The sequence below is a fragment of the Callithrix jacchus genome, chromosome 7 (genome assembly GCF_049354715.1).
Source record: "Callithrix jacchus isolate 240 chromosome 7, calJac240_pri, whole genome shotgun sequence".
NCBI classification, from domain to species: domain Eukaryota; kingdom Metazoa; phylum Chordata; class Mammalia; order Primates; family Cebidae; genus Callithrix; species Callithrix jacchus.
The window spans coordinates 94,209,810-94,225,153 of NC_133508.1; the positions used below are offsets into that span (position 1 = coordinate 94,209,810).

Here is a 15,344-nt window from a genome sequence, read left to right on the forward strand (position 1 = left end):
CTAGAATGGTTTACATTGATTGAAAAAGTTGTTGTAGAAGAATATTTAATTAGTGGAAAATGTGGATAAGTAAAAAATAGGTTACAAAGCAGCGTGTATATTTTAATTTCAACTTTGAAGAGTATTTATTTTCACACGAAGAAGAATAGTAGCATATATACAACAAAATCTTGATTAGGTTTATGTATAAGTGGTGAGGTTTCAGATAATTTGCATTTTTTCTTCATGGCTTTTCTATATCTTACAAATTTTCTACAATAAATACATGCTAGTTTTATAAATAGAAAAAAGCATAAGGACCAGGCTCCATTGACTATCACTGTGTAACTCTGGGCCAGCAATTATACACTCTGAGCTTCAGTTCTTCCACCAGTAAAACTGCATGTGTAATATGGACCTTGTAAGATTAATGTAAGGATCATTTCATAAGAAAAAAGTAAAAGTACTTTGAACACTACAAAAAAGATTCCTAAACATAAGAGATTCCTTTTATCATTGTATCAGATGATGAAGTTTTTGTTAAGTGCAAGGGTGATTGTACCATAGGACACAGATAAAGGAACGAAAATATAGACACTGACTTTGACGGCATGGAAATAAACATGAAAGAGTATGCGCGTCTATTCACATGGGTAAATATATCATACAGCACAGTCAGAGTCATGAGATGATGCATCTCAGTATCTCAGAGTCTCAGACACTCTCATCGGAACCATTTATATGCAAGATGAACTGTCTTCTCAAAAGTGAGGTTACAACGGTCTTGAGTTTAGACAATTACCAGTACAATCTTTATTCTCAACATTTTAAATATAGAACTTTAAAATGTCTGCACATCTCTTAGACATCATGAAAGATTCAGATCTTGGTCTTTAGAGGTGCCAGCATTTTTAATTTAAATATTGAGGCTGTACTTCTCAGGTAATTTCTTGCAGATTTGCAATCACCTAATTTTCTAAATAGTTTTTAGAAGTCAAATCTAGTCTGGCAAGCAAATCCCTGGGCTATATGAATGAGGCTCCTGGGGATGGGACTGAGAATTGGGTGATTGCAGTAAAAATATTTGGCTGAAGCCACAGTACAGAAGCTGCCTAGGGCCGAAATGGTTGCATACTGCATCTGACCTTGGGCTCATCAGACAGACTATGAGGCTTGAGGCTTGAGTCAGAACCATATAGTCACTGGCTTTTATCCTCAGTGCTCAGAATGCCTGTCCCCTGCACCCGTCAACCCTGGCCTAATCCCTCATGTTCATTGCTTTGTGCGGTAGAATGGCGTTAGTAATATCTATAGCTCATAGTGTAATTGTGAGGACAGAATGAGTCAGTGTGCATAATTTACTCAGCACAGTCACCACAGCATGGAAGACACGATACCCCAAGTTCATCTTTCACAATCTCAGCAGCTCTTCTAGGCTAATTTTTTCCCTGTCATCCCTCAGATCATCCTTACACATGTTCCTCATACATGCTCCAGGGCCTAGGGTGCACAGGCATCAACATTTGGAGGTGCAGACCCAATAGGTCCCTGAAGGTACTCCCACCCTTGGGGAGGGCTTCCTCCTCTGGAAGGGCACAGGATGAATGAAAGAGTTGAGACTTACATGCTGCAGAGATTATCAGGCAGAGTTTCTGTCCTTCAGGAACTTAAACTGTAATATTAGTGTAGTGCTCCATACAGTACCTACTTTGCTGTCAGTCTACATAAGATATTCACTTCTTTTATAGAAGGTTCTACTTTATATCTTATATGTAGTAGGTATTACATAACTGAAAAAAATACACATGGCAATGAAAAAGCTGAGTATATCTACATGTACATGAAAGTAGGAGAAAAGGGATGGGGAAAGGAAGAAGGCAAGTTAGATGGATGGGTAAATAGAAGGAAAACTGAGGGAAAAGCAGGTTACCTATGCATTAAGGTCATTAATAAGACCAAAAGTTGACACTTAACACATTATATGCAAGCTTTAATATATTTTATGCAATATCCTACTCATCTACAAATTGAAGGAACCCTAAGAAGGACAGACATGGCTGGAATAAAGTGGGTTGCATCACTGAAGCCCACCAGAAGAGGTGGTGGAGATGCCATTTTCTGTCTCAGCGAGAAGACAGTTTACAGAGTTCAGATGCCATCCACAGCAATCAAAGGTTTATTGGCATAGTTAGACAAAGAGATCAATCAGAGGCTTCTTGACGTTTTAACGAAAAATTCAGTGCAATTCTACAAATAACTATTGGGAGCTGACTGCATGCCAGGAGGTAGGAGATACAAGAATGACCAAATCATGGACCCTGCCCTCAAGTCATATACATAACAAAACAGTTAGCATTTTTGTTTATCTTTGTTTAAAAGTCTCCCCATCTTTCATATCACAAATAGAAGAGCATGCTGAGACTTTACAGCTTAGCATGGTTATTCTTATTTTAAAGAGAAGCAGTGAAAATTCCAAGAAAAAAGTAGTGACTGAGTATAGGATCTAAAAATGTAGAGGTATTAAATTCATCTCACTGTTAATTCTAGAATTGAAAATTAAGTATGTATAGTTAGTAACTATAGTACAGAAAAGAAGCCAGTAAACCACTGAAGCGTTCTTTTCCAGGTGGCATCTGGAACAGAATGGATGCACTCATACCCATTTCCTTGTTTTGGCAGGCACATAGGGGTGGTATGAAACAAGGTAGAGGACAGGGCACCCCTGACTGGCTGAGTCATCTTGGCAAGTCCCTGCACCTCTCTGAACCTTGGAGTCGCAGTCTATGAAAAAGATATGATACCTCTATTTTGCAAAATTGTTATGGCTAGCTAATTAATGCTCTAGTAGTCCAAAGGAGAATACTGAACTGCTAAGAGGTTCCGTGAGTCATAGAGTATAAAATGACATGTATGTCAACCTCTTACGGAAAGATCTGGCAAAACAGTAAGTGATATCATTATGATTACCATTATTTTCATTGCTATTTTCTTCACTGAAGTTCAACATGCATACTTCTAATTATTCAAATTCAAGCCTGCTAATGGCAAATGTAGCTCTTTGTCTGCAATTGAGGTTGCCCACACCCCAGGTTCCATCCTGGTCATGCAGCCCCTGGGCTCTTCTCTGGTCACCCTGTGCCCAGGTTCCAGCCTGCATTTCCTCAGACATAACTCTCTCCCACAAAAAGATAAATTTCACTAGTCTCTTCTCACTTTGACCCAGTCCCTTGCTTTCTATGACACCACATTTCTTTATTGTAACCAGAACTATGAATTCTTCTCCACCTTTGACCATCACTGCAAAGCACTTGAGAGATGCACAAAGAATCACTATATCAGTGCTGTGCCTCATTACAGTATCATCATTTTGATACAAACAGCTCCTGTAAGGAGTGTCTTCATAAAAATAGAAGCACCTATTAAATAACCAAGGCACAGTCACGGAAAATGAGTTTTAAATTAAAATTTAAAATAAATGAGGGAGATAGAAAAACAATAAACAGTAGACCCCATATAAAGCAATCAGCCGTCTAAATAAAAGCAGAGACACCCAAGTGGACAGCTCTGATTTATCAAGTGTAACAGCCTCTGGAATTTGGATGAGAATTTTCAGAAGCGTCTTTCTCCATTACTCAGTTGACCCTCAAAGGTACGGGAAGCTCCCAGAGCATGTTAATATTTGTGATTTACAAAGCACACATGTCACAGGCCCTTTCATGAGGACAAAGAAAGTACAGTGGAAAAATGCCCTGACCTTGCCTCACTTTTTTCCTTTTCTATAACACTGATTATTTTCTAACAGAATATATTATTTATGTTTGCCTATTTTTTCTTTTCTGTCTTTCCACATTAGAATGTAAACCGCACAAAGTGGGGACCTTCATTTTGTTCACCAACGTATCCAAATCCCTGAGAACACTCGCTGGCTCAGTAGGTGCTCAATAAGTAGATTTTGAAACAAATAGATAAAAATTTAAGAGTAGTTTTTGTTCCAGTGACCTAATCTTCCTGAGTCTTAGTCCCCTCATCTGTAAATGGGGATAAGAATACATAATTAATAGTTGTATTGTAAAAATTCAATGACAAAAATTTATGTGAAGTACTTAGCACCATGTCTGGCAATCAGTACTCAACAGATGGTAGCAATGAATAACACAATTCCTGTCCGGGCATGGTAGCTCATGCCTGTCATCCCAGCACTTTGGGAAGCTGAAGCAGGTAGATCACCTGAGGAGAGGAGTTTGAGACCAGCCTGCCCAACATGGTGGAACCCCGTTTCTGCTAAAAATACTAAAATTAGCTGGGCATGGTGGCATACACCTGTAATCCCAGCTACTCAGGAGGCTGAGACATGAGAATTGCTTGAACCTGGGAGGTGGAGGTTGCAGTGAGCCAAGATCATGCCACAACACTGCAGCCTGCATGACAGAGTTAGAGTCTCAGATAGATAGACAGATGGAAGAAAAGAAAAGAAAAGAAAAGAAAAGAAAAGGAGGGAGGGGAGGAAGGGAGGGAGGCAGGAAATACATTTCCTTAGAGATGAATATTTATCTTGAAAGTTTATATAAAACACTCTGCACTCATCCCAAAATAAGCCACAAAAGAGCAGTGAACAAAGGATCCAATATAAAAAACCATAGCTTTTTACCTGGTCTTCATCCTCCGATCTCAGAGGGCTCATGGGCCCATCATGGGATCAGAATGAGAAAATTAGAATAATCCTTAATAATCAACCAGAACAGAGCCAGCAGATGACTTTATTTTTACAAATAAAGTTTTATTAGAATGTAGCCACAGTCATTTGTTTACTATTGTGTGTGGTGACTTGGATATCACAGTGACAAAATTAAACAGCTGCAATATTTAAACTCTGTATAACTCTCAGAGCCTAAAATATTTACCATTTGGCTCTTCAAGAAAACGTATGCCATATGACCCTTGGTTTTCAGATGGGGAAACAGAGGCCCGTATAGCAAGCAGATGTACCATCCCCAAGGTCACCCAGCAATTTTAGGCTCTGGATCTTTGAGATTAGTGCCTCCCATATCTCTTCAGAGGCCCAAATAGTCACTGTAAATCTTCAGTCACAGGGCCTAAGTGCAGTCTGACTTCTCCCTTGCTGAGTAGATGAAGGATCACTTGCTTGCAAGAGGCCCTAACTATGCCCATGAAGGGGAGAGATGCCATTGCCTGGAATAGGAAAGAACATGGGCCTTAGCACCATACCATCTTGGGATCAGTTTCCAGCTCCACAATTTGCTGGGTATTTGCTCTTGTGTAAGTTGCTTTACCTCTTAGGTCTCAGTTTCTCATCTGTCTAATGGGAATCGTGTCTTCTTAGTTGAGCACTTACAGGACTGAGTTAGACGAGGCCAAGCACCTAAAAGCAATTAGCTTAGAAAACACGACCACTATACCTTTTTAAAGACCAAGACTAACAAGAGGAATCATTAAGAAAATTTGACTTGACCAACTCTGCTTGAAAACATTCATGGTCTTACTTTCCAGAGCATTGTGACACTCTTTTTCCCTGTCATGAATTACAAACTTGGTCCAATAAATTATCTCATGGAGGCAGCTTCCTGACAATGCCAATTTCTAAAAATATGTTGATTTTTAGCTACAAATTGATGTTTTTATTGTGATAAATTAAAATTCAATATCATCCAACAAGACACTGACTACACAGAGACCCAATTTTTACCCTTAGAGGTTCTATCTGTTTGACATTAAAATAGATCTGGGCCAGCCATGGGCCAGCAGAATCCCTGGACATTGAAGATAATAAGCAAAGAGTCTGGGGGTGGTCTAGAGAGAAGAGATTGTAGAGAAAAGAAAGGCAAAATTAAAAAGTGGGAAAAAGCAGAGGACACTCCCCATTTTCTGTTTTGTGAACATCAGAAAATGACTCAAATCTGTTCTGAGCAATTTTCAAGACTAGGCTTTTGCAAATAATTTATAGGGAGATCTCGTGGATCACTTCTTTTTGAGTTTCAGATCTCTTCATTCACAATTGCATGGGTTAGTTTATGACTAAGGGACCTTCCATCTCTGACCTCCTATGACTGGTTAATTCTGAATTACGGATATTCTACTGTCTATATGGCAAAACTAGAATCTTTGGTATATAGCATCTTGGTCTCCAATATCACAGCCAGAGAATTAGCATTTCATTGTAGGCTGATGTAGTTACTGTTTCCTTGCTCCTCCCTCCTCTCCCTTTCATTCTATCTGTCCCTGGATGCCTTCCCTTTTATCTTCAATGACCAATTAGCATCTCTGTCACACGCCAGGGTCTCCCATGCCATGCCTTGCAGATACAACAATGAATGAGCCAGCGTACCTTGTATGGAGCCTGTAGTCTGATGGGAGTGTGAGTCAACTCATTACGATACAGATAATGTGTTAGGTAGGATATGGTAAGAAGAAAATGAAGTAGGAACATCATAAAAGGCTTTCTTCATTCTACTTAGAGGACATAGACTGTATAGGAGATGGGACAATATAGCCAATAACATAATATTATTTAACACCTTGGGCTTTTTATTTTACTGTGTACTATTCTAACTCTTAGAGGATTAATCTTTCACCAACTCTAAGACATAGATACTTTTATTATCCCAATCTCATGGATGTGTAAACAGACACATAGACATTAAGAAAAATTACTTTAAACTACCACATGACCCAGAAGTCCCACTACTGCAAACATATCCAAAGAAATGAGATCAGTGTATTGAAGAGATATCTGCATTCCCATGTTCATTATAGCATTACTCATGACAGCCAAGAAATGGAATCAACTTAAGTGTGGTATCAGCAAATGAATACACAAAGAAAATGTGGTATATATATGCAATGAAATACTATCAAGCCATAAAAAAGAAAATCCTGTCATTTGGCAAACATGGATGAGCCTGGAGGACAATATGTTAATAAGCCAGGAACAGAAAGACAAATATCACATAATCTCACTTATGCCCTGAATTCAGAAAAGCAGAGAATTGAATGGTGGTTATCAGAGGGAGGGTTGGGTAGGGAGACTAGGGAGATGTTAGTGAAAGGATAAAAAATTTCAGTTAAATAGAAATAATATGGTCTTTCTCTTAGTCTAATTGAATTTCTGGAAAATTCAGTATGATGCATGTGGGTAAAAATATTTTGTTTATGTGCAAAATAGAGTTACCTTTTTAAATTCACATAATTACCAAGAAGTTTTTCATCTACATGAATGTCTAGAAAGACATTAGAAAGTCATTTGGCATAGGAAAATATCTCTTGCTTTATGCATCTGTCCTGAATATTGCAGATTATTTAGCAGCCTTGGCTTTTAACAATTAAATCTCTGCATTACCAACCCCTCTGCAAAAAGTTGTGACTACCAAACTGTCTACATACATTTCCTAACCACTCCTTAGAGACACAGAATCAGTCAGGTTGAGAATCTCTGAAACAAAAGAAAGAAAACAAGCTTAGGTGTTACAGAGTTCTAATTCAAATTCAATTTCTTTTAGGTGACAGAGTGATGCCTGGGGGTCAACTGATCAGGGTGGAACTTGATAATGTCACTTAACCTACCTGTACCTTAGTTGATTCATCTATAAAAGGGGGATAAAAAAATTTCCAAGAACTGTTGGATGTCAAATAAGACAGATCCATGAGAGCCTGCTCCAAACCGCACCGTCATATTTACAGGTTAGTCATTATCCCCAGTCTTGTGAGAGTCCTGTGCACTGTCTGACTGACTAGAATGACAGCAACATCCCAGATACTTCTGGGTCCCAGAGACCACCAGGTCCCAACGTGATGCTCTGCAGCCTCCTCAGCTTTTTCCTATCTCCTTCCCCAGGACATTTCCCTTTCTCTCCAAACCTTCTTCAAAACATCCACCAGTTTGAACTGAAAGGAGAACAGACTTGTTTTTAATAAGGCACAAATAAGGCGACGTGGTTTTCACTAAGGAATAAATTATTAAATCAGCCTGAAATTTAAGTGTGGTTACTGTATTTAAAACACAATTACCTATCTATTTTGAGGGACAATACTGAATCCTGGGCCACTCTCACCTCCTAGCTGCTATATCTTAGTCATTTTGTGTACATTTTATGATTCTTAATCATGATGTCACATTAGTTTTCATGTAGTAAGTATAACTGGGCACCGGCCATGTGTGAGTCATTGTGCTAGCTAGACAATAGTAATGAACAAAAAGATGGGGCCTTACTCATCTGTATGTTTAGAGAGGTACCCAATAATTATATCCTGAGTAAATGTAAATACATATCTTTCTCTTTCAGATATCTGTGCCTTTAGAAATACAGTTTTCTTCTCCCTGACTTAATTATCTGGGCTTCTCCAACTTACCCCTTCACTGCCAAGTCAGTGAAATTTTTCAGGAACATATTTGGCAAAGATAAACCCCAGTTTCTGAACATGGACAACTCTGTTCACACTTGTATCTTGGCAGCTGTCAGTTCACACTGTGAGTCTGGGTTCACTAATGAACTATGAGCATCTCAGGGGCAAGAACAGTGACCTATTCATCTTTGAATCCTCAGAGCTGCAGATGGCATACAGTAGGCATCTAATATGTTACAAATTGAGCATCCCAAATCCAAAAATCTGAAACCTAAAATTTTCCAAGATTCAAAACTTTTTGAGCCCTGACATAATGCTCAAAGGAAATGCTCACTGGCGCATTTCAGATTTTAGATTTAGGATGCTCAACTGATAAGTATATATAATACAAGTATTCCAACAACTGAAAAAGTCTGAAATTTGAAACACATCTGGTCCTAAGCATTTCAGATAAGGGACACTCAACCTGTATTGCCTACCTATATATAGGTGATACTGTCCACATTATATCTATCCAAGACAAACTATACATGAAGCAGCCCTAGTGGTAGCTCCACCCCTTTTGTCTTCACTCAGGAAAGCTTATCCGAAAAAGTGAATAACAGTGACAATAAGACAGAGATAATAGGGAATCTGCTCTAATAGAAATAAAAACATAAAATGATTTTATAAAATCATTTAAAAAATTTGGTATGCTATTACTAGTAACACCTTACTAGTATCAGAGAATCTGGACCAAGCTACCAAGCTTGCCATTTGTTAGCTGTGTGACTTAAATTATATAGACTTTGGCTTTCCCATCTGCAAAATGGTGATATGAATAGCATCTACTTCATAGAATCGCCGTAGCTTACTTGATTGGTGCTCCTAATAGCTCTAAATAAGAGTTGGCTCATTCGAATGAATTAGCAAAATTCACAGGTGTCTGTGACATCAAGGATGTTGCAACATCTTGAAAAGTTGATGCAGACCACTGCCCTTCATCCTAAGAAACAGACTCACCTTTAGGGCCCTGAAGTATATATCATTTTTATGGCATAAATTTGTAATAATTCTATGGATTAAAATGGTGAATGCAGACAGGAGAGTTAGTGAGGTTCCCTAGGAAGTCTTGGAGTCAAAAAGTCTGTTCTGAGTCAACAGCCAGGTCAGGGACACTCACAGAACCTCAGTCTCCTTATCTGCAAAATGAAGATGACATAACTCCTTCCTTGTCATCCATTCGTCTGGTCTACAGACCTAGTAATATCATGATATTTAGCAATATCTAAGTATCTAAAAAAAATGAACAGCTTTCACTATTGATTTATTCCCTGCAACAAACTAATGATAAAATGAAATTTACTCACATAAGGATTGGGATCAGGAGTTCTTTGAAATTCAAGACAGGGTGTAAATTGCTGCAAAGGGTCTCTTTAATTGGGATCAAAACATTTTTGACAGCTTTTGGATTTTAGCTATTGTCACGTTCTGCAAATGTTTCTTTTCTTGGTTTTAAAAAAAAGTGCAGTCAAGCTCGTGCAAAAATACCATAGATGAGATAAACAACTAAGACTGTCATTCCAAATGATAAAGATCCAGTTTTCCATTTCTTTGATACGGAAAAAAGACTTCATTTAGAACCCATGCTGCACAATTTAGTCAGTCCCCTGCTGGGCAATGACCAAGGTTTAATAAACTGTTCCTGCTCATAATCTCCCATGGAGATTTTTCAAATAAAAAGCATCAATAGATATGACTCTAAGAGACAAACAGAATCTTAAAATTAGTCTCCGGACTCAACTTAGATGTCACTTTGTCAAGTACTTTATCTTCTTGACTTTCTTCAACAATATCTCATCAGATGGTTGTTACTTGAATACCTCCAGTGGTGGTGAACTCTCTCACACAGAAGGCAGTCCACTGAACTTTAATCTAACTGATAGAAAAGCTTTCTTACTGATAAACAGAAATCACCTCCTAGAAACTTCTATCAATTAGTCCTGGTTCTGTTCTTTGAGGTCACACAAAACAAGTCAACTCTTCCTACTTGACAACTCTTTGGAGGTATGAAGACTGTTAAGGCTGGGCATGGTGGCTCATGCCTGTAATCCCAGCACTTTGGGAGGCTGAAGTGGGTGGATCACCTGAGGCCGGGAGTTCGAGACCAGCCTGGCAACATGGTGAAACTCAATCTCTGTTAAAATAAAAAAAAAAAAAATTAGCTGGGCATGCTAGCACATGCCTGTAATTCCAGCTATTCAGGAGGCTGAAGCAGGAGAATTGCTGGAACCTGGGAGGTGGAGGTTGCAGTGAGTCAACATTGTGCCACTGCACTCCAGCCTGGGTGACAGAGTGAGACTCCATCTCAGAAAAAACAAAAACCAAAACAAAAAAATAAAGACTATAAATATTGGGTACCCTGATCCTTATCATCTCTACTTCATATTTCAAGATATTGATTCCTTTTAACCATTTTCTAGGACGTTCATTGAGACATATTAACAAGCTAAGATTTCCAGGTGCTACAGAAGTCTAATGTTAATCTAACAAAGCTGGGGTACACTAAGTGAGACAGAAAATATTCAACTCTGCTTCCTTCCTGATTCTCCACTAGGGATCTAATATTTCCTCTATAAATCTAAATGGTTTTGGGTGGAAATTATTTTACTGTTGTTCTCTTTGTGTCCAGCTAAAGAATAAAAAAATAGTGCTACAAGGTTTGGTGGTATCTTTCTTTGGGGACAGCATAGCCAACTTTGAGTATGGATGCAGATAAAAGTAAAGAATATAAACTACCCTAATTAGTTAAAATCAAGGCAATTAGAACTTTAATGATCTGGGCACAGCCTATTTGATGGTGGGGTCCATGATAAAATAGCAAAGCCCAAAACATGACCCTCGGACAAGATAAAACACCAGATACCTTTTGCCTCTGCCTCTGTCCCTTTGATTACACATACCAGGTTCCATGGTAATGGAAGAGACTAGAGATGATATCATATATTGCGGCATATAAATTATCGTGAAAATATCTCTCATTTGGGCTTGATCCACATTACTAAGCTCCCATAAAGAATGCTGGAGGACTAATAATTTTCTACAAGTCTGTATAAGCCCAGAGTTCTCTACCTCCTGTATCCCAAAGATCTTATGAGCCATGTCTGTGTTGAGAAGTCTTGGTTCAGCAGTTTCCAGGTCCCCAGTTGCCTGGATCTTCCTCATTGGAGTATGTTTCCATTTGTCTATATCCAATTTAAAATGCAGAGTTTAGAACTGAGCATGGGTCTCCAAACTATGGTCTTTCCAGGAAAGAGAACCTACCTGCTCAGGATTTTAAAGCCATATTTTTATGAAGGCAGATAAAGCTTACATTAGGCTTATAATCCTGTTGAATTCAAAACCTTTTACTACCAATGCTAGTAAGTGCCTTCATCTTAAACTCCCTTCTGCCAAGGTGTCCCCAGATAGGCCCACCTTCCTCTATAAAACAGAGGCAAATTACATTGATTTTTGATTCAGGCTGACTTGAGGTTAAATCCCAGTTCTGCTTCCCACATGCTGGGCTGTATTGGAAATATTTTTTTAATTTTCTGTATATGATGATGTTTTGACATCTTAAGAAATCTTACTGGCTTGGGAGAGACTGCTTCTCAGTTTTTAAGCATAGCAAAAGGACTCTGTCTTTGATATGCAAACTACTCAGTCCAGAGCCATCCCTCTTCTACCTGGCTCATACACCCCAGAAAGCAATATTCCTCTGTCTTCACCATCTCAGGCAGAGGGGAATCACCCTTACAGCTTAAAGCCAGACAAAATGATTCAAACTAGCCAATCGCTCACCCTGACCTGCCTTACCTTTCCAGCGGGAATCCCAATACCAAAAACCAAGGAGTGGCCTTAGGTCTCCCCTTTCCGCTCCTTGTCTTTTGCCTCCTGACCACCCTGGTGTCTTTCCCATGTGGCCCTGTGTGGTGTGCTGTGCTCCAGTCTCTAGGACCCTCTGAGTATAACAAACTGGTTTTTTTTTTTTTTTTTTTTTTCCAGAGGCTCTCCTGTGTCTCCTCTGTGGCTGCACCTGACTGACTAAAGAAAATGTATATATACACCATGGAATACTATGCAGTCATAAAAAAGAATGAGATCACATCTTCTGTGGGAATGTAGATGGAGCTGGAGGCCATTATCCCTAGCAAACTAACATAGAGACAGAAAGCCAAATACCACATGTTCTCACTTATAAATGGGAGCTAAATGATGAAAACTCATGGACACATAGGCAGGAACAATAGACACTGGAGCCTACTTGAGAGTGGAGAATTGAAGGAGGGAGAAGAAGGGAAAAAAATAACTATGGGGTACTAGGCTTAGTACCTAGGTAACAAAATAATCTGTACCACAAACCATGTAACATGAGTTTACCTATATAACAAACCTGCACATGTATCCCTGGACCTAAGTTAAAAAAGAAAAAGAATATAAAATGTGGATAAACTTAGAAAAGATTCATCTTGAGAGATAATAGGCATCATTGTTAAACACAAGGTCTCAGAAGCCAGACTGCCTAGGTTCTAATCCTGCCTTTCACCCCTTACTGCTAACAAGTTATGTAAACTTTTCTGTCCTTGCTGTCTTCAACTATAAAATGAGGATAATAGTACCATCTACCAGCCAGGCATGGTGGCTCATGCCTATAATCCCAGCACTTTGGGAGGCTGAGGTGGGTGGATCACGAGGTAAGGAGATTGAGATCATTCTGGCTAACACAGTGAAATGCTGTCTCTACTTAAAAAAAATACAAAAAATTAGCTGAGTGTGGTGGTGCACACCTGTAGTCACAGCTACTCAGAAGGCTGAGGCAGGAGAATCGCTTGAACCCGGCAGGTGGAGGTTGCAGTGAGCCAAGATTGCACCCCTGCACTCCAGCCTGGGCAACAGAGCAAAACTCTGTCTTAATAATAATAATATAATAATAATAATAATAATAATAATAATAATGTACCATATACCTCCTAGAGTTGTTGTAAGGATTAAATAACCTGACATTTTAAGGGCTTACCACAATGCCTGGCACATAATGTATATTTGATGAGGTAGCTATTATTATTATTATTATCACCTCATAGAAATGTGAGAATGAAACGATATGTAAACTGACTAACACACATCTAGTATATAGGAGGTACTCAGCAATGGGAGTTACATCTAGCTATTTTTTATTGTGGTAAAATACATAACATGCAAGTTACCATTTTAACCATTTTTCAGCGTGCGATTCAGTGGCATTAAACACATTCACATTTTTGTGCAACCATCATCACTGTCCATCTCCAAAAGATTCCATCTTCCTGAACTGAGACCTCAAGCCTACTAAATAATAATACTTCATTTTTCCTTTTCCTTCGCCTCTGGCAATCACCATTCTCCTTTCTGTCTTTATGACTGTGACTATGCTAAGTAATTCACGTAAGTGGTATCATATAATATTTCTCTTTCTGTGCCTGGCTTAATTCACTCAGCATAATGTCTTCAAGGTTCATACACATTGTAGCACATGTCAGAATTTTCTCCCATTTTAGAGCTTCATAAAATTTCACTGTATATATATTATATATACAACATTTTGTTTATATATTTATCCATCTACAGACATGGGTTGCTTCTACCTTTTGTCTGCTGAAAGTAATGGTGTTATGATCAGGGGTGTACAAATATCCATTCTATTACTAGTTATTTATGAATATTTTGTTCTATAACTTTTTTTCAAGAAAATCCATTTTTACATTTAAACTATCATCTTACTACCCTTATGCTATTTTCATACTAGTCGTTAAAATAATAATGCAAAATGACCAAGGTCACGTAACTCGGCTAGTTAAGTATTGTTTATAAAGTGCTTGATAAATTATCTTCATGAAATTCATGAAAGTGGGCATACATGGAAGTGTAAAACACTGAATACATATAAGGAAAAAGACTTCTATTTGACTCTTGTTCTCCTGGAAAATTGATTGTAGAAGGTTTTTCTATTTTCCCCTTACCATCAATGAACAGGACTGACAGTGTCAGGAGAGCCCTGGGGATAAATCTGGAAGTTAATTGCAGCTGTAAGGTTGATGAAAATACAAACCACTTCTTTGGTGGGTTCAACAAACATATCAGCCCTTAAATTTCCTGATCGTGCAGTGATAGATTTTTTTTTTAAGATTGAGAACTCCACTTATTCTTTTTGATTACAGCAATTGCAAGGTGCTCCAGGTTACACTCAAGAGAGTCTGGATGCTTTGACCGAGTCAAAAGATGTACATGTATCTCCCTCTAGGACGTATGTCATTAAAATTGCCAACATACCAAGACGTTTAACTGAAACTGTCACATTACCCATTGATCTTCAAAGCTCATCAATCTTCCATCAGATTACCAAGATAATGTGACACTTTTATCACAATTACACTGTAAGAAATACAGTGCAGTCATACTGTGGCCAAGTCAGTAAAGAGACTTGCTTTGATGGATGATCACAGTTGATCAAGTTTGTCAGTTGCTTTATGTGTTTTTATGCTTGTTTTATATGCCTGCCCAGAAAGTAGAGGCTTTTAAGGGCACATCTGTCAATGGATTCAATTTCACAATGCCATGTGATTGTTTTACTCACCCCTGTCTTCTCATCAAATATTTTGATTCCTCCAAAGGAGATGGTTAAAAAGATTTTCTGTTTGTGTTCTCCTTTGGAACGAGCGCCAGCAACAACACCCTATTGAAAGGAAGAACATGGCTTTTACTTTAGCGTTTTCATTTGAAAATTCTCTCTGGTCCCAAAGGCACGTCAGATATCATCAACCAATGCCACCAATCATGCACATTGCTTTTCCTTCACACTTCCACATTTCTCTACTCAATGCACTCACATCTACTTGGTGTTTTAAGGTAATGCTTATCCTAGCAGTTCTAACACATTGTACAGAGAAATATTTGAATGTTCACTCACTTAACTAATAATGATTCATAGAATTCCTAATGGTGTCTAG

General features: G+C 38.5%; 1 protein-coding gene across 39 annotated transcripts in view; it reads right to left on the bottom strand.

The window, feature by feature from the left end:
* Nucleotides 1-15,344, bottom strand: part of DAB1 (DAB adaptor protein 1) — a 1,273,242-nt gene that overhangs the window by 124,877 nt on the left and 1,133,021 nt on the right. For all 39 annotated transcript variants that reach the window (XR_013520113.1, XM_078331967.1, XM_078331988.1 and 36 more), the window contains one exon: nucleotides 14,972-15,070. Coding sequence is in view for 38 of the 39 variants with exons in the window: in XM_078331967.1 (XP_078188093.1) it covers nucleotides 14,972-15,070 (99 nt within the window). In the remaining variant the exon portion in view is untranslated. The remainder of the gene's footprint in view (nucleotides 1-14,971; nucleotides 15,071-15,344) is intronic.